At 35.6% G+C, this 19052-nt stretch overlaps 1 protein-coding gene and 1 long non-coding RNA gene across 2 annotated transcripts in view; one reads left to right on the plus strand and one right to left on the minus strand.

The window, feature by feature from the left end:
* LOC125652110 (uncharacterized) overlaps positions 1–19052 on the plus strand; it is a 79872-nt gene that overhangs the window by 27892 nt on the left and 32928 nt on the right. The window contains exons 7-12 of the mRNA XM_048881078.2: positions 4160–4223; positions 4418–4523; positions 5616–5707; positions 8024–8147; positions 16511–16642; positions 17347–17628. Of these exons, the coding sequence (XP_048737035.2) occupies positions 4160–4223; positions 4418–4523; positions 5616–5707; positions 8024–8147; positions 16511–16642; positions 17347–17628 (800 nt within the window). The remainder of the gene's footprint in view (positions 1–4159; positions 4224–4417; positions 4524–5615; positions 5708–8023; positions 8148–16510; positions 16643–17346; positions 17629–19052) is intronic.
* LOC130054581 (uncharacterized) lies at positions 12723–13377 on the minus strand. Its single transcript, XR_008802893.1, has 2 exons — positions 13189–13377; positions 12723–13073 (listed from the first exon to the last, which is right to left on the minus strand). It is a non-coding gene; the product is annotated as an uncharacterized LOC130054581 (long non-coding RNA).

Raw genomic sequence — 19052 nt, forward strand, 5'->3', positions numbered from 1 at the left:
TTACTTTTAACAGTAGTTGTACATGAAAAGAATATAAGCTTGAAAGTTATTAATAACAAATATTTCGCCAAGCCTAACCCCAAGTGAACATATCAATGTATAACTTCAAGGACGCTTACCTCAAAATCAAGATTAGCTTCACCCCTTCATATTTCTACAGGAAGTTGGGTATATGAATAGCTTTTAATTGCAGTGTTTGCAAAAAAATTCATTGACAAGTTTTTGAGCAGTGCTTCATTTAGTATCTGGACTACCCTGTTTTTGAGTACCAATTTCCACCCCAAATCCTTAAATTTTCCCAATTTCTTATTATATGGTTATGTTTAAGCATTTTATTATTATATATTTTATATTTTACAAATATTCTAAAAATTATTGTAAAAGATATAGATAAAAATTCCATCAAATTCTTTTTTTGAATTGAAAATCGGAATAATCTTGCCAAATTCACAATTTTCGAAAAGGGGGGTAATTCAAAGCTTATTATCTCCCTTGTATACCTAGAAAGTGGCCATGAAATTTATACACATTGTACAGGACATCCTGATGGTGCTTCGTGAAAAAAAGAAAAAATATTTGGCCACATCGTCCCGCATGTCCTTAAGCTGGTGGCAAAGTCATACCAGATCCTATAATTTGTGAAAAAATAACTTCTAATGTCACGTCCGATGAAGAAGACGACGACCTATATCCAGCCTGTGCTGTTACTTGATCGATGACCAAAGGAAAAGAAGTCGAGGCTGACCATGTTCAATCACAGCTGGTTCATCTCATGAAATTGACCTCATGACACTTTCCTTTTTGAACTTGATGACAGTTCACATGAAAACAGACAGCCATATAACAGTGAGTCTCCACTGAAAACCAGTGACAATGATGGTCCCAATATACGATTACAATGTAGACCAGGGCAAGGAGACCCTCAGTAGAGAGCAGCTACTGTCCGAGCAATATAAGGACCCTGATATTATTCAACTGAGCAAGAGGGCACTTCCATCGGAGGAAGCTGCCAAAGTTGGAGAGTGTTTCTATACCAATGACGGGATCCTTATCCGAAAGTGGCGACCACCTGATGCACCATCGAATGAAGTATGGCGGGTCGTTCACCAGATAGAGACATCATTAGTTTGGCTCACGATACACCCATAGCAGGTCATTTGACTTGTAAAAGAATTTTGAGTCATTTTTATTGGCCTAAGTTAAGAAAGGATGTTTTTGAATTTTGCAAGTCTTGTCATGTTTTCCAAATGGAAGGTAAACCTAATCAGAAAATTCCATCTGCCCCTCTACAACCCATTCCAGCATTTGAAAAACCATTCAGTCGGTTGTTAATAGATTGTGTAGGACCCTTGCCAAAAACTAGGTCAGGGAGCCAGTATTTACTTAATATCATGTGTACGTCCACTCGATTCCCTGAAGCTATACCTCTTCAAATTTTATGTCAGCGTTGTTTCAACAGGTCATGCATTTGTTAGGTGTTATACAATATAAGTCTACTGCTTATCATCCCGAGTCTCAGGGGGCACTTGAACGTTTCCATCAAACCCTTAAAACTATGATGAAAACATATTGTTATGAGTATGATAAAGACTGGGACGAAGGGGTTAACCTTGTTTTATTTGCTGCAGAGAAGCAGTTAAAGAGTCTTTAGGATTCAGTCCTTGAATTAGTGTTTGGTCATACAGTTAAGGTGTCCTTTAAAATTGCTGAAAGAAAATTGTCGAACTGAAACTAGTGATCTTAATCTTTTACACCATGTATCTAATTTCAAAGAGAAACTTCATAATGCTTGTAAATTAGCACAAGAAAATCTCAAGAGTTCTTAAGCTAAAATGAAAGTTTGGTATGACAAAGATGCTAGGAACAGAGTTTTTAAACCACGTGATAAGGTTCTTGTATTTTTGCCTGTTCTTGGTCATCCTTTGCAGGCCAGGTATTATAGTCCTTATGAAATTAAAAGCAAGCTTAGTGATGTGAACTATGTAGTTAAGACCCCTGGTCGGCGTAAAGAAAAACGAGTTTGTAACATTAACATGTTGAAAGAGTATTTTGATAGATGTGACCGAAATTCTGTAAAATCAGTTTCCACTTAGCGAATGTTCAGACATTACAAAATGGTACTGAGAATAAAATTAGTGTAGAAACGTGTGAAAAAGACTTCAATTAGAATGTCCGTTTAAAGAACTTTGACATTCTTGCCAATCTGGATAACACACTATGACATTTGAATATTCCCAAAAGAGAACAAGTTCAACGTTTCATGGCTATTTATCCGTTAATCTTCTTGGATGTTCCACAAAAGACCAATGCTGTTGGTCATGCTGTTATACATTGTACATGTAGTTGATATCGCTTTGCTCATCAAGCAGCACTCCTTTCGTTTAAATCCATTAAAATTGCAGTACTTACGAACAGAAGTGCAGTACATGCTGGACAATGAAATTATCGAACCAAGTAAAAGTAACTGGAGCTCATGTAAGGTGAAGATAACGAACAGTGATCAATCTCATAACTCCTATAAGCAATACAAAATAGAGAGTTGGGCAAACACGGACTCCTGGACACACCAGAGGTGGGATCAGGTGCCTAGGAGGAGTAAACATCCCCTGTTGACCGGTCACACCCGCCGTGAGCCCTATATCCTGATCAGGTTTACGGAGTTATCCGCAGTCAAAATCAGTGTGCCAAGAACGGCTTAACAATCGGTATGAAACACATCAGACAGCATTTGACCCAATGCGAGGTTGTACTGACGAAGTAGATCGTTATAACGACCATAGAATTTGCGAAATGCTGACTTCAATCGAAGTCAGCCAGTAGCTTACCTCGGTTTAAAAACTGACTATACGCAGAACAAGCTCTTGCATATCGAATCAGTTGAGATATATAAACATCATATGCAGGTGATAATGGAATATGGGAAGTTGACGATGGAGAAGCTGAAATCATCCCGTTTGTCATACAGTTGAGTTGTCAGTTTGCCGTTAATGTCTACTTTCAATAAGATATCGAAGTATGAAGCAGAAGTGGACGACTCTGTGGTGTCCTTTATTTCGAGCTCACAGGGATATAGCAAATCGACATATGAATGAAAGCTATCATTGTTAATAGACAAAACGTCATCGATATATCTAAAAGTCGAATTGAAGGCCACAGCGAGAGATTTTTTCTTCTCACGTAGAATTTTTTGAATAAATTCTGCTTCACATGAATATAAAAACAGGTCAGCTAACAAAGGAGCACAATTCGTGCCCAAGGGAATTGTTGGAAGACCTGATCACCAAAGACCACGAAGATATTGTCAATGAGGAACTCTAGCATATTTTTTATCTTGCACTCTAGTACCGAAATCTGATGGTACCTTCCGATTATGTACTGACTTTAGAAAAGTGAATTCTGTTACTAGAATTGATGTCTGTATTAACAAAATCGGGAACGCGTAATATGTCAATAAATTTGACCTGTTGAAGTTTTGATCAGGTGTTGGTAGTTTTTTCTTCTCTATTTATTACCTATAATCGGTTTTGCTCAGGTATCGATTGTTTTTGTTACCTAACTTCCGTCTATTATAACTAAGTATAAGTTGCTTGTTGTTCTCTAACTGTTATGTATTTTTATAGAGAACTTGTCGTTTGCTGTTCTCCAGCTTTAATCTTCATTGATCAGGTGTTGCTAGTTTGTTGTTCCCTCACTTTAATCTAGTTTGATCGGGTTATTATGGTTTGTTGTTCGTCAACTTTAATCTAGTTTGATCGGGTTATCATGGTTTGTTGTTGCCTAACTTTAATCTAGTTTGATCAGGTTGTTATGGTTTGTTGTTGCCTAACTTTAATCTAGTTTGATCAGGTTGTTATGGTTTGTTGTTCCCTAACTTTAATCTAGTTTGATCAGGTTGTTATGGTTTGTTGTTCCCTAACTTTAATCTAGTTTGATCAGGTTGTTATGGTTTGTTGTTCCCTAACTTTAATCTAGTTTGATCAGGTTGTTATGGTTTGTTGTTCCCTAACTTTAATCTAGTTTGATCAGGTTGTTATGGTTTGTTGTTCCCTAACTTTAATCTAGTTTGATAAGGTTGTTATGGTTTGTTGTTCCCTAACTTTAATCTGCTGTCACCAAGTGGTGGTGGTCTGTTATTCACAATTTTTCATTTTTGTATCAGGTGTTCGTCGTTCTTTGGAAACTTGCGAAATAGGAATGGTCAACAGATAAATTGCTGCAATGGTGTAAGTATCAGAACCTATTTTATTAATGAATGTTATTCTGAACCCTTTTATGCAAATTGAGTAATAAATTGATTTTCGTTCACAGTGATATTTTAATTCGTTGAGATTAAACTCTAATTTCTGATTAATAACGATTAGCTATTTATGCAAAACATCGAAAATCTTCCTTTAACTCTCAGAATCGGCATTTTTAGGACCTTTGTGTTCATGAGCTTGGTCATGCTTTTGGATTAGTACATGAACAATCGAACCCTTTGCGTGATAACTATATGGAGGTACATTACGGGAATATTCTGAAAAGTAAGTTTTAAAACACTACATGTATATATTGGCAAACAGACTTAATTGAAATTGATGCACGATAAACTAATAATATTGTATATGCGTACATAACTGAATTGACTACATATAGCACAATGTATGAAGGAATATTCAAAGTTGCTTGTTCATAATTTGGTTGAGAATGAATATACTTCATTTTAAAACCATGACATTTCAGTATATTTGTACCCCCCCCCCCCTGCAAACAAAGTTTGGGTGTATATTGGAATCGGCATGTTCGTCTGTATTTCTGTCTGTCCGTCTGTCTGGAAACATGATTTTGTCCTTGCATGTTCTATCAAATAGGTGTATGGATATTTCTAAAAAAAAAATTGTAAACTCATTACTCACCATATGAAGATGTACACCTGGTATTTTCATATTGATTGGACAATTTTTCTTTAATTTAAAAGCTTTATTTCTACACATGTATGTAGTCATTTTTTAAACTAAAAGAATATATCTTAAAAATTCATGAAGAAATTTGATTTAAACGTCGTAAATACATTGTTTTTGGACTGTTAATAGAATATTCAAAGTTATGCTCATTTCTATTTTGTTTAAAATGGTGTCTTTTTGTCTGCAGAATATTTCAAACACAATTGAAAAGTTGAAAAGTTTGAATCAGACTTTTATTAAAGTAACTTTACTTATTGATTTATAGTGAATGTATGAATATTTCCTTTTTCAAAACAATGTATCCATTTTCTGTTGGCATGGGAGAGGGAGTGTACATACTCTAGCAATTTTTAAACCATGTACCAAATTAAGAGAAACGATGATTTATAATCAATTAAATTCTCAGAAAATCCTATTTATTGGTATAGTGTTTACATTGAGCATCATCGGAAATATTTTCAATAAAAATGATATACCAGATGGTGTTTTAGTTAGCTTAGTTTGACAACTTCTGGTTTGATCTGAGGACGTCTTTTTCACCCATTATATTGTATCCCTGTGGAGGTATTAGTTCCGAAAGGACAGTTTTGGTTTACTTTAGTTATCATGGTATGCATACAATTAATGAAATGTTTTGTGTATATTTTGACTTGATTCTAAACTCTTTTGTAGAATACCATAGTCAATACTATGAACAGAACATCAAAAACAGTCGGTTGTTTGGCTACTACGATTTATCGAATGCAATGCACTATGGAATTTATGTAAGTTCATATGTGATATCCACGGTCTAAATATTCTATTCATCCAATACTAATGTAAGACAAAACATACTGTCAGATATTCACAACCCCAAAGCAAGATATTTCTGAATGAAATATCTTAGTGAGATACGTGCCTTGCTTCTGGGTAATTGATAATACTGCGGTTATCCCAAAAAGAAAAAAGGTTCATTTTAGAGTACAAATTCTCTGATTTCTCCGAATTTGTTTTCCTGTTCAATGAAAACATGAAGATAACAAACAGTGATCAATTTTATAACTCCTATAAAAAGGTGAAAATAACTAACAGTGAGCAATCTCATAACTCCTATAAGGAATGCAAAATCTGCAGGACCATATTGAAAACAAGCGTTATCGCTAAATATGAAATCCTGGATAAATAAAGGCTTTATTATTATTATTATTATTATGTCTTTTATTTCGAGTCAACGGGGGTATATCGAATCGATTTATTGATTTCATATTGTTTAACGTCCCTCTCGAGAATTTTTCACACATATGAAGATGTCACCATTGCCGGTGAAGGGCGTATGCTCGGCGCTTACGATCTTTGAGCAGGGAGGGTTCTTTTTCGTGTCACACCTGCTGTGACACAGGGCCTCGGTTTTTGCAGTCTCATTCGAAGTTCGTTATAACGATCCAGTTAGCCAATACAACCTATCAATGCTGTCTGACGTGTTTCATACCTCCGTGAACGGCCGTTCTTGGCACACTGATTTTGACTACGGAAAATTCTGTGTACCTATCGAGTTGAAGGTCGAAGCAAGAATTTTTTCTCATGTAGAAGCTTTTGTATAAATTCTGCCTCGTAAGAATATAAAAACAGGTCAGCTAACAAAGGAGTACAGTTCGTACCCATGGAAATTCCAACACACTGTTGGAAGACCTGATCACCAAAGACCACAAAGTTCTTTAAATGACTATCACTAGACATGAATGTTTCCTTTTGTTGAAGAAAGAACTGTCTATGATGTCAAGAAGTCTAATCTTCAATACGACTGGAAGTTGAAATGATTTATAAGCTATTGATGTAGTTGTGTATAGTCGCTTGCATGTTGTTTTACGTCCCTTTGAGAATAATTTAATTCATATTGAGAGTCACCAAATGTAGATCAAGAACTTGGCGCTAACTGTCGTAGGAGTGATTTTCATTTATTATGGCAATACCAACGTGACACGCACCTCGGTTTTGAAGGTCTTATTTTTCAAATCTACATGTGAAGATAACGAACAGTAATCGATCTCATAACTCCTATAAGCAATACAAAATAGAGAGCTGGGCAAACACAGATCCCTGGATATAACAGAGGTGGGATCAAGTGCCTAGGAGGAGTAAACATCCTCTGTCGACCGGTCACATCCGCCGCGAGCACTATATATATATGAACCCTTAACCTCCCGGTCATGAATTTAACCCTGTAACTGCTAATCCACCGTTACCAATGGATCTGAATAAATTTTGAAGCTTTCAGTGATTTTCTTTGTATTTCAAACTACCAGCTCTCCTTTTGAATTGGGAAAAATTAGCGACATTTTCCTCAAATTGGGAAAAATCATTCATAGTAAATTAAAATGGTAAAGATGCATAAGATAATCAAGTAACAATTGTTTTGTTTGAGGTTTATTTCGGATCTGATTTAAAATCATTATTTAACATTAAATATGTATTGGAAGGCACACCTTGTATAAATATTATTTACCTTTTCTAAGAAATACTTATTGTCTATTTTCATAAAGAAAATAATAAATTATTAATTCACCAGCATTTGTACCCATAATCTTGTAAATATTATATTAATAATCAAGTTTCCAGAATGTTTCTCCTGTTTGTATTTTTCGGATTTTAGTAAGACCCTATACTGTTGGCCACTTACTGTTATTAGCCTGACCCTACATATAATATGGCGGTCAAAATGAAAGTGTCAACAATATGGCTTGATGTGTATCTGCAAGCTATATACTTCGCTGTATATCTGCTTATATGGATGCCTCCATTGTTTTATATATTCTTTACAAAACCTTTTGCATGTACAGTGGTCTGGAGAATACAACTGAAGAAAGAAACGTATTTACTCTTTATCAGCAATATACGGTAACCTTTTTTTTTTTTTTTAGGAAGGCCTAATTTCCCTAGATTTGAAATTGGGAAAAACATATATATATAATTGGGAAACAATAGCTAATTTTTTTAGGGGAAACAGCCGAATATCGGTGGCATTTTGGCCCAAAAAAATCACTGGCTTGGAATAATTTTACAATGTAAAATATCAATTGTACATGTAGTTTCTATTGGTACAGGGTTTCTCAAATGGAGGAAAGACTATGTCTGTCTTTGATCCTGACTTGGAGTACCTGGTAAAGAAAGCTGATCCATACCAGTATTATTTGTTCGGCGAAGTTTCTCAAATTACCGATTGTAATGGTATGCTTACATTTTTAAATTGATTAAATCGTGTGCATATTGCCTGCCCCAGTATCATTGTGTATTATATACTAAAAAAAGGTGTATACACATATGCATGTACAATACATGAAAATTTGATTTCTGTACTTTTACATAAATTCCATACCTCTGTACAAGTTAAATGTTGAGTCGTGTTTAAATAGAATATGCTGCCATTTCTGTCGCCTCAAATTTTGTGATTATGTCGTCTTAACCAGTCTATTTGAGCTTGGAGACACCTCGGTATGTTCAGTGGATTTCCATTGTATGGATATTTTGGGCGAATTCCAAATGCTGGCAGTCTGTTGTACACATTTTGGATGCGTATACGTTACTTCCTCCTTCAGCTCTTACAGCTGTTTCCATAACAGTTTTAAAGCAGTTGTGCAGGCGGCCATTACACTAAACGATCGTAGAACGTAAACGTAAACTTAAACGTGAACGTAGCACTAAAAGTTACGACTTGCGATTTACGATCAATATTATAATCTTAACTCCACGAGTGGTCTAGGGCTATCATAAGTGCTCCTACATGCACGTAAATGAGTAATATGGCCGCCATGCTGGTTCTGCTTGAGATCATTTTGTGGTAGGATTTACCTGACTGAGTTTGTTTAAACTTTGTAGGAAGAAACAATCACAATGACTTGCAGTCTGCTTTTGAACAAGAATATTGTACAGTCCGAGCCCGAATCTTAAATTAATTAGAGTTATCCTTCTTTGTTACGCATAACTACAGAAATACCAGTCTCACAGGGGCTAAGCCCGTTTTAGGCCCGAGCTCTGTGATATCATCAATGTAGTAAATATAGATTTATGGTATCACAGAGTTCGGACAAAAAACGGGCTTACCCCAGTGACCAATCTGCCGAAATAAATGTAAAGGCAATAAATTCATCGCTTTACTCTCATATTTCTATTTTTAAAGTGAGGAGGGGGAGGGGAGTAGTCAATATATCGAAATTTGCATGTAATATTAGCGAAAACAGTTATTACAAAAGTAATAGGGGAGGGGGAGATGTTGCTACATGTGCGTGCATCACCGTTAGTTTACATGTACATGTATATTTAACATTAGTCAGAATTCAAGACATTAAAATTCTCATAGACATGTAACAGCTGATTTAAATCCGAGACGTTGCGATTCGACGTACTCGGCTATTTTTTTTCCATCGGATCAACATCTTTGATGCAACTGACTAACTGCATGATGCATGCACATTCAAATGATAAACGTTACAAATTTTAGGAAAATATGATAATAACATGATTTGGTTATGGTAGAGGGGTTATAATCCTAATTTTGGAAGTGGAACTTTTCTGTAGTTTTATAAAGGTCGTTAGAAATTAAACATACAAACTAGGCCTATGTGTATACACAGAAAAGAGATGGGTCATTATGGGACCCTTGGGACTCCGACCTCTTGTTATAAAACACAATATCAATAATGATTTTTAATAATTGATCCGGATTATACATCACGTACATGTAAAGCTGGAAGTTAGTATAAGCTTACATGCCTAAACGGAAAAAATATAGAATACAAACGCATGAGGAAAATAAATTTCAAGTCATTTAAGGACAAATTGAGTCCATGATTTGTTTTAAATTTATACTTTTAAGTGAAAAGATATGCCATTAGTGTTACAGCGCATTTTACAACAATTATTAAACGAATGCATGTCATATATCCATGGTTTGAAATGTGTTTGATGCAGGATAAAATTTTCTATAATTGTGTGCAATTTTTGTTTTCATTTTCTTATCATATTTTGTTTTTTATCAATATTTCATTTTATTATTTTTTTTTCTAATCCTTTGAATATAATTTACTCGGGGCCTATTGATGGAAACTTGACTCACTTGAACAGGTGGATACATGCCATTTCAAATCCTATAAAATGTGGATCTTTTATTCTATTTCTTATAACATTTTTTAAACCAATTTCAACTTAGTTACATGAAGTCAATGGGAATTTTTTTGTAAACGTTACACTAGAGATCGGGATCAAAATTTCCATTATTTTTGTTAACAACATGCATGTAGACGATAAGGATAATTATGTTTAAAACCATGAGGAAATAATGAAGGAATATTTCTTTCCATGGTAGGATTAATTTTGAAGTTACCTCCATAGAGCAAATACAGTCATGGGACATAATCATTCGCCACCCCGTGCGCAAATGGCGTTGTATGTGCGATTAGGAACCGAAAATAGACCCGATTTAAATATAATAGAGAACATATGGTTACATTTGAAAAGAACACTAGAAACCCGTGTCCATTTTATAAACTCGAGACAAGATCTTATAGCGGAAATTCGGACTGTTTGGGAAAACATCCCATTAAACTATGTACAGGACCTTTATAATTCTATACCAGGGCGACTAAAGGAGGTAATCAGGATGAAAGGAAATCTTACCAAATACAGAGGTAAGATTTTAATTCTATCCACAGCAAACAACTTTCAAACTTCACCAAGTGGACGTGCGTTTCATGGCAGCCATTTTGAAAGTGACGAATAATTATGTCCTATGACTGTAGTTCTAAAAAGTAAGACGTAAATAGCAATCGTAATCGTAAGTGTTACGACTGCGATAGGTTTCGTGAAACGTTCGTATACATGTACGTGTGCGTCAAAGTGATCTCAAACGTAATCGTACGTTTACGATCTACGATCGGTTAGCGAAACAGCCGCCATGTGCTCAAGACGGATCTGGTGGTTCTACCTGGGAGTGGGGACTCGGGGACAGCCAGTTTTGGGTCTGTTATTTCTGTTTCCAATTTGATGGAGACGTGTCTTCAACCGCTGCGCAGTTGATTGGTTCTCAAATTTTAGTTGCAACTTTCTGTTGTGCAGTTCCTGCGAGTAGCATCTTCGTTTAAGCGTAGCATCGCAGTGTCTTATACGCAATTAAATCTTAAATATGGGTTGTTAGAACTCTTATTGTTTGCCTAAATCCAAATTTTCAATAACATGTAACTAGTTTACAAAAAATCAAGTCAAACATTCTTTTTTATGAACTTGATTAATCAAGCGTGACAGATTGATAGAGGTGTTTTTGGAAAAAAAAATTATTGTTTACATTTATGTAGACCACAGGTATTCAAAGATAAAAGTAAATGTAGTATTTCTAAATTGATTTGGGAAAGAGAAAATATTCGGGTTTTTTTGGGGGGTGGGTGGGTGTTTTTGCGTTTTTGTTTTGTTATATCGGATTATATTTATAGAAAACACACAAGTTGGATAATAATCACATCCAACCACAAACAATGGGGGATTCTTTTTATCACATTTTATCCCAACAGACCATTGGATTCGCATTTCCGAAATATCCTGTTTGTTAACCTCAACCCACATTCGTAAAGTTAACATTACGTCGGTACAAATAGTTCATTGGGAAATATAAATAAAAATGAATATTGACTGTAATAATGTTCAATTCATAAAAAAAATCGTATTTAAATGAGGGAAAAAAAATAAAAACGTTTTACTTTGAAGTTGTGTGATTATTCATTCATTGGATTTGTTGTGTGAATGTTGAAGATGAATTTTCCACCATGTATTCAGAGAATTCTAATATTTCCTGTGATATGCAGGGTCTTGCGCCTTTCATTGTTAGACGTGCTAGTGTTTCTTACCTCTGTATTTGTGATGGAAACGTCTTGTGGCGTATTCCGGGTTCATTTCGCGCATGGAGTTGGAAAGTTGATATCCACTATATAAAGGGGTAAATACTCGTATGTGAGAGAGAAAAAAGTGTGCTTGCTTCTTAATGTGAACTATCGAGTTTTCTAACACTCAGAAATATTCACACGATAAGACATGATCAGTTACAGCGTGGGGGAAGGGACATTCAATAAAAACGGTTTTCATTGCGAGTTTTATGAAAAAAGGATTTCATTTCATCTCGTCTAATGTGGTTTTGGTTTTCTTTTAATGTTTTTTTTTTTTTATTCATTGATCATTGAAATATTTTCCAAAACATGTTAAGGGGTTGTATGTGAGCTGCAGGCTGTTTCACTTTTTCGAGACGATAACTAGGCTAGATAATGAAAATGAAAATAATAGATGTGTTCCCTTCATCGTAATTATTTACTTAATATATGATTTCATTGTTTTCTAATCTTTAAGAATCTAATAACACGTGTGCCAATTCCATCAAATTTTTGGGAATTATGTCAGCCTGATCAAGTTCCTTTATATTAAGTGACGCGGCGGAGTAACACCTACAAATAATTTAGCGTATAAGTTATATCCACTGGATAAAGGGGTAAAAACATATATATATATATATATATATATATATATATATATATATATATATATATATATTTACATTTGCAACTGTTTTCTCCTACATAACACTATTACGAGCAATACGTATTTATTTCTGGATAAATCTACTACGGGGTCAACAGAGGTCACGGCTGTGCGTATGAACATTTGTTAAAAGTAGGTAACAGGTACTACTTTTACTAAGGCAATACACATCTAGCAATCGCTCTCACTTACTACAGAAATCTTTCAATAGATGAAATCAACATCACAATATGTATTTACGGTTTTATTTGTATTCCAAGCAGTGAACTTTCATCAATAATTGATAAAAACATTTCTGTAAACAATGTCTTTAGTTACTAACCTACTAGGCCTAATGTATGTCTAAAATTTCGTCTGCTACAACTTCACCCTGGTCATCGGTGATGCGGAATTGTACTTACTGCTAGACGATGGCATTAGGCTTTAGCAAAAAGGTCATTCACAGGATGTATGGCCGATAAGTCGTCAAAGTGCATTAAGACCTACACACCACACTGCTTCCGTGCCACAGCAGCCATAGTGCTTGATGTCGGTTTCCAAGTTTATGTCGGGACATCGAAGCGAGGCGTCGTTAAAAACCTATTACAAAAAATTATCGAGTCAAAAGAAGCGCTCAGTGAGCGCTCAAAGTATTTTAGGAGATAGTGCCAGTTCAACGAGTCTAGTTTATCAACAAATCCAAATCGTCCCTTACCTTCGTGCAGTTCCACATTCTCTGCGATGTTCAGTTCTTTCCGGAGATTCATCTGAGCTGCGTCCTCTGTCCTGTCTATAAAAGATTTGCCTACACCTGACGACTGCCGCCCTGTTCTTCATGTTCCTCCATCTCAGTCTTCTGTTAACTCCGCAATATCCACAGAATATCTTTCAAAGTCGGTTTTCAACGTCTTCACTTTTCAAAAGTCAAAGCGCATCACAACTCTAAGTGTAACACTGCGCATCCCCGTTTAAATCATAATTCCCCCACCCCCTAAAATTAGACATATGGAAGAGGTTTCCATTATATACTCCCGAGTTAATGTATAAGTATATGTTGATATACTTCCTTTCTAGCGTCTTAATAATTAAAACAGTTCTTCATTTTATAGAACTTTGTTTTGTGTTGTCGTCATTTTGAACATCTATGACGCTTCGTTGTGGACGTCAACAATTTGAAATGTATGGAAACGTGTTGTTAACACAATTCAGCAATGTTACCAACCAAAAATGTAAATATAAGTAATAAGGTATCATTTAAAAATATTTATCGGGATATAAATACGGGTTGGTACATGATCAAATTTTCCATAAAGCCCTTCGGGCTTTATGGAATTTGATCACGTGACCAACCCGTATTTATATCCCGATAAATATTTTTAAATGATACCTTATTTCTTAAATATATATATTAAAAGAAATAAAATAAACAGTACACAAAGTTAAAATTTTAACGCAAGCGCTATCATTTTATATTTACATTTGCAACTGTTTTCTCCTACATAACACTATTACGAGCAATACGTATTTATTTCTGGATAAATCTACTACGGGGTCAACAGAGGTCACGGCTGTGCGTATGAACATTTGTTAAAAGTAGGTAACAGGTACTACTTTTACTAAGGCAATACACATCTAGCAATCGCTCTCACTTACTACAGAAATCTTTCAATAGATGAAATCAACACCACAAAATGTATTTACGGTTTTATTTGTATTCCAAGCAGTGAACTTTCATCAATAATTGATAAAAGCATAACTGTAAACAATGTCTTTAGTTACTAGCCTACTAGGCCTAATGTATGTCTAAAATTTCGTCTGCTACAACTTCAACCTGGTCATCGGTGATGCGGAATTGTACCTACTGCTAGACGATGACATTAGGCTTTAGCAAAATGGTCATTCACAGGATGTATGGCCGATAAGTCGTCGAAGTGCATTAAGACCTACACACCACAATGCTTCCGTGCCACAGCAGCAAGTTTATGTCGGGACATCTAAGCGAGGCGTCGTGAAAAACCTATTACAAAAAATTATCGAGTCAAAAGAAGCGTTCAGTGAGCTCATGTTTATCAACAATTACATATCCAAATCCAAACCGTCCCTTACCTTCGTGCAGTTCCACATTCTCTGCGATGTTCAGTTCTTTCCGGAGATTCATTCATCTGAGCTGCGTCCTCTGTCCTGTCTATAAATAATTTGCCTACACCTGATGACTGCCGCCCTGTTCTTCATGTTCCTCCATCTCAGTCTTCTGTTAACTCCGTAATATCCACAGAATATCTTTCAAAGTCGGTCTTCAACGTCTTCACTTTTCAAAAGTCAAAGCGCATCACAACTCTAAGTGTAACACTGCGCATCCCCGTTTAAATCATAATTCCCCCCCCCCCCTAAAATTAGACATATGGAAGAGTTTTCCATTATATACTCCCGAGTTAATGTATAAGTATATGTTGATATACTTGCTTTCTAGCGTCTTAATAATTAAAACAGTTCTTCATTTTATAGAACTTTGTTTTGTGTTGTCGTCATTTTGAACATCTGTGACGCTTCGTTGTGGACGTCAACAATTTGAAATGTATGGAAACGTGTTGTTAACACAATTCAGCAATGTTACCGACCAAAAATGTAAATATAAGTAATAAGGTATCATTTTAAAATATTTATCGGGATATAAATACGGGTTGGTACATGATCAAATTTTCCATAAAGCCCTTCGGGCTTTATGGAATTTGATCACGTGACCAACCCGTATTTATATCCCGATAAATATTTTTAAATGATACCTTATTTCTTAAATAATCCTCAGGCGTTACATTTTAAAAATAGTCTGAAATGGCCTGACGTCATAAAGGCGTCCTAACATTTCACGTTGATAACGCCGTCATAAACGAATGAAGGGAAAAGGTTTTTACGTTAAGCATAAAGGCGTCCATTTCAAACTATTTTAAAATGTAACGCCTGAGGTTTATAAAATGAAACCGCTTGCGTTAAAATTTTAACTTTGTGTACTGGTTATTCTATTTCTTTTAATATTTAATACCGGACACTGTGGTTTTTTTAAAACACTATTTGGATATATATATATATATATATATATATATATATATATATAATTCTACCCTGATACCAAGATAAAGATGATGATGATGATTGATGTTTTCCGCCACACTCAACAATTTTTCAGTTATATGGTGGCGCCCAGTTTTTATTGGTGGAAGAGAGAACCCAGATACAATGTACCTGGGAAGAGACTACCGACCTTCCGAAAGTAAAGTGTGAAACTTTCTCACTGGCGCGAGCGGGATTCGAACCCGCACCGGCAGATTTGAGAGGTCGTTTGATTTTGAGCGCGATGCTCTAACTACTCGGCCACGGAGCCCCCCCCCCCCCCCTCCCCCCCAGATAAAGAATATATATTTATATTTATATATATCGTAATATCGCAATATATATGAATTAGCAATTTTTGAGTTAGTGCTTTCACCTTTAATATTCTTTCATATGTGAGGTGAAGTCCGTAAGCTATAATAGAAATTTACTTGAATAATGAATATCGTAAAATTAATTTAAAAAACTACTTTCGTTTTCGATAAACTAACATGAAATAGCAGTATTGAAAGTGATGTGGCAGCTCTGAGCCAGTTTTATTATTGTTTTAATGACAACTTAAGATAATATAATATGAATTTAATTCGTTGTTTATCGATGTTTAGTATTGATTTTACAGAAGAAATAAGTTTTGATAATTGTTGAATAAATAAAATATGCCTTTTCGTTTCTTCAATCCGTGATTTTGGTTATGGAAATTATTTCCAAAACGAAGCGAAGCAACACCATACCAATCACACATTCTCGGGCCTTTCCGGCAAGCCGAGAAGTTGCGATTGGTTTATAATAAGATGAACATGAAATTGTGTAGAATAATACTTTTGACTAGACCCATATTTGTCATTTTATGATATATATATATATATATATATATATATATATATATATATATATATATATATTCGATATAAACATTCGATATCTTGTAGGTATGAAGTGTAGCAGTTTCTCCCTTGCCTGTGAGAACTCTGGATACCCGGCCTTTATAAAAAACAAATGTACCTGTCGTTGTCCGGAGGGGCTGGACCCTGCCAGAGGATGTCGCACACAATACGACGGAGGTATGCTTGACAGTGATACGTTTATTTAACATGGCACGAAACAATGAAAATCTTTATTCGAACTTAGTCATACAGCTGGATGAAAGGTGAAGATAACGAACAGTGATCAATCTCATAACTCCTACAAGCAATACAAAATAGATAGTTGGGCAAACACGGACCCCTGGACACACCAGAGGTGGGATCAGGTGTCTAGGAGGAGTAAGCATTCCCTGTCGACCGGTCACACCCGTCGTGGATCTAGTTTGAATTGTTAAATGACTGCTTTGTCATAAAGGAAATGAAATAACTGATATGTGCTTCAGTTGTCCCAGCCACTGGCACTACAGGTGCAGTGTATGTAATTATAAAGTAACATTAACGTGGATATTGGGTAATTCTCTTCTTGATAAAGTCGGTATATGTACATAAACGTTTTTTATCGCTCTTGAAAATCACCGTGTGATACGGCGAATGGATACGTAAAAATAACTTACAGACAATTAATTCACTGCTTATGCATGCACCATCGGTTCGGATTCTTTGCAATAATTACATGTGCGTGTATGGCTACACGTAGAGGCTGGGATAATAGTTTTGTAATATTATAAAATTTCAAATTAGTAAGAAATGAATTGCTCTGCGAATTTAAACCCACAATGTTGATCTTTCGAGAAAAAATCCTTGATTCGAAATATTATTTACAAGTATTTCTTTACCATCAGATCGAATGATTGCAACTACATGGCCCTCGGATTCCTTCACTCTCCTCAGTACTCGGATTACCGGCTGTCCGAGTGGTTTTTATGAAGGCGGTTTCACACAGCATCACCACGACACCCGAATGACACATCACAGCGATACATTTAGCGCTGACGTAATATCAAACAGCACTTCTACCCGGTACAAATTTTGTACCAAAAAGAAGACTAGGGAGAATGGAATTTCACCAAGTTGGCCTGAAGGAAAATATTGCATCTATCGCTATGAAGGAGGTTGTCCCAATGGTAAGTAAAATAGCCATTTATTCACATTTAGACCAATAATTACGCTCCTTTACGATACGCTTCAACTTACATCTTGCATTGCATTTTGCAGTGCATTGATATGGTGTCCGGATAGGGCCATTTGCAAAAGCGTGACAGCGCGTTAGTCACAATACACCGTCACGCCAATAAGCAATGCGCCTTCGCGTTCTCACGCCAACAAGCAACGCGCCTTAGAGCAGACAAGCAACGCGCCTTCGCGCTCTCACGACAACAAACAACGCGTCTTCGCGCAGACAAGCAACGCGTCATCGCGCCTTCACGCCAACAAGCAACACGGCGTGAGAGCGCGAAGGCGCGTTACTTGTCTGCTCGAAGGCGCGTTGCTTGTTGGCGTGAGAGCGCGAAGGAGCGTTGCTTGTTGGCGTGATGGCATGTTGTGACTAACGCGCATTCACGCTTTTGCAAATGGCCCTATCCGGACACCATTCATCGATCATACAATGTGCTAATCTAATTTCAATTATTTTTTTTTAAAAAACCATTTATCATGTGCACAAATGTATGATGGTTGCACTAATGCAATATAAATATGGTATTTTTAATTAAAGAAACGAAAATATTTTCAATAATAAAACGAAAATGAAAAGTAACAGTTAAGTTCTTGTTATCAAGCTACACTGTGTTAAACTTGACTTTTTTGCAATTAAAAATTCTTTGATTTATTCGCAGAAACCTGTATTATCTATTTGTATCAGCACAATATAATCAAAACACACATGAATCAATCATTGCAGTATATATAAAAAACAACAACACACGTCTGCTATCAGTTTAGATATGTGAAGGTGTAACAGTAATGCAGTGAAAATTTTGGTTTGCCTGGGACTAGAATAAAGCTTCCTTCATTGGATCAAACGTATCGCATGGTTGCCGTCTACATTTCTTTAGAAAGCTAGTAGCAAAATGTAAATAGCAACATGGCGTCCGGATCGTCTTTGTTATTGTATTTCTTTCATATTCATATTTAGTCATAAGATATATTGGTCCTCGACAAAACAAAACACTTATTACCTTTGTTACTGACTGTTTCCAGAAATTTGTCGGGTTGTATATTAGCTTCGCTTTGCCTTCTATGGATCTTAATAACTCTACATATTTCTGTTGACGTAATAAGTAATAATGTCCTCGATGCACTTACAATACGCAAAAATTTGTCCTATATAATTCTAGAGTTTAAAAGAATAGTCTTAAGATATTTTCAGTAATTAAAATTGCCCATAAGCTTCAATGTACTACAAAATGGAAATACATAATGTTACATATTAATACTATTTCAGATGAAATAGAAATGGCAGTATCACGCATATTTATAGCTTTTTAGTTCACCTGAGCTGAAAGCTCAAGTGAGCTATTCTGATCGCCTGTTGTCCGTCGTCAGTCCG

This window comes from Ostrea edulis, chromosome 5, assembly GCF_947568905.1.
Source record: "Ostrea edulis chromosome 5, xbOstEdul1.1, whole genome shotgun sequence".
NCBI classification, from domain to species: Eukaryota; Metazoa; Mollusca; class Bivalvia; order Ostreida; family Ostreidae; genus Ostrea; species Ostrea edulis.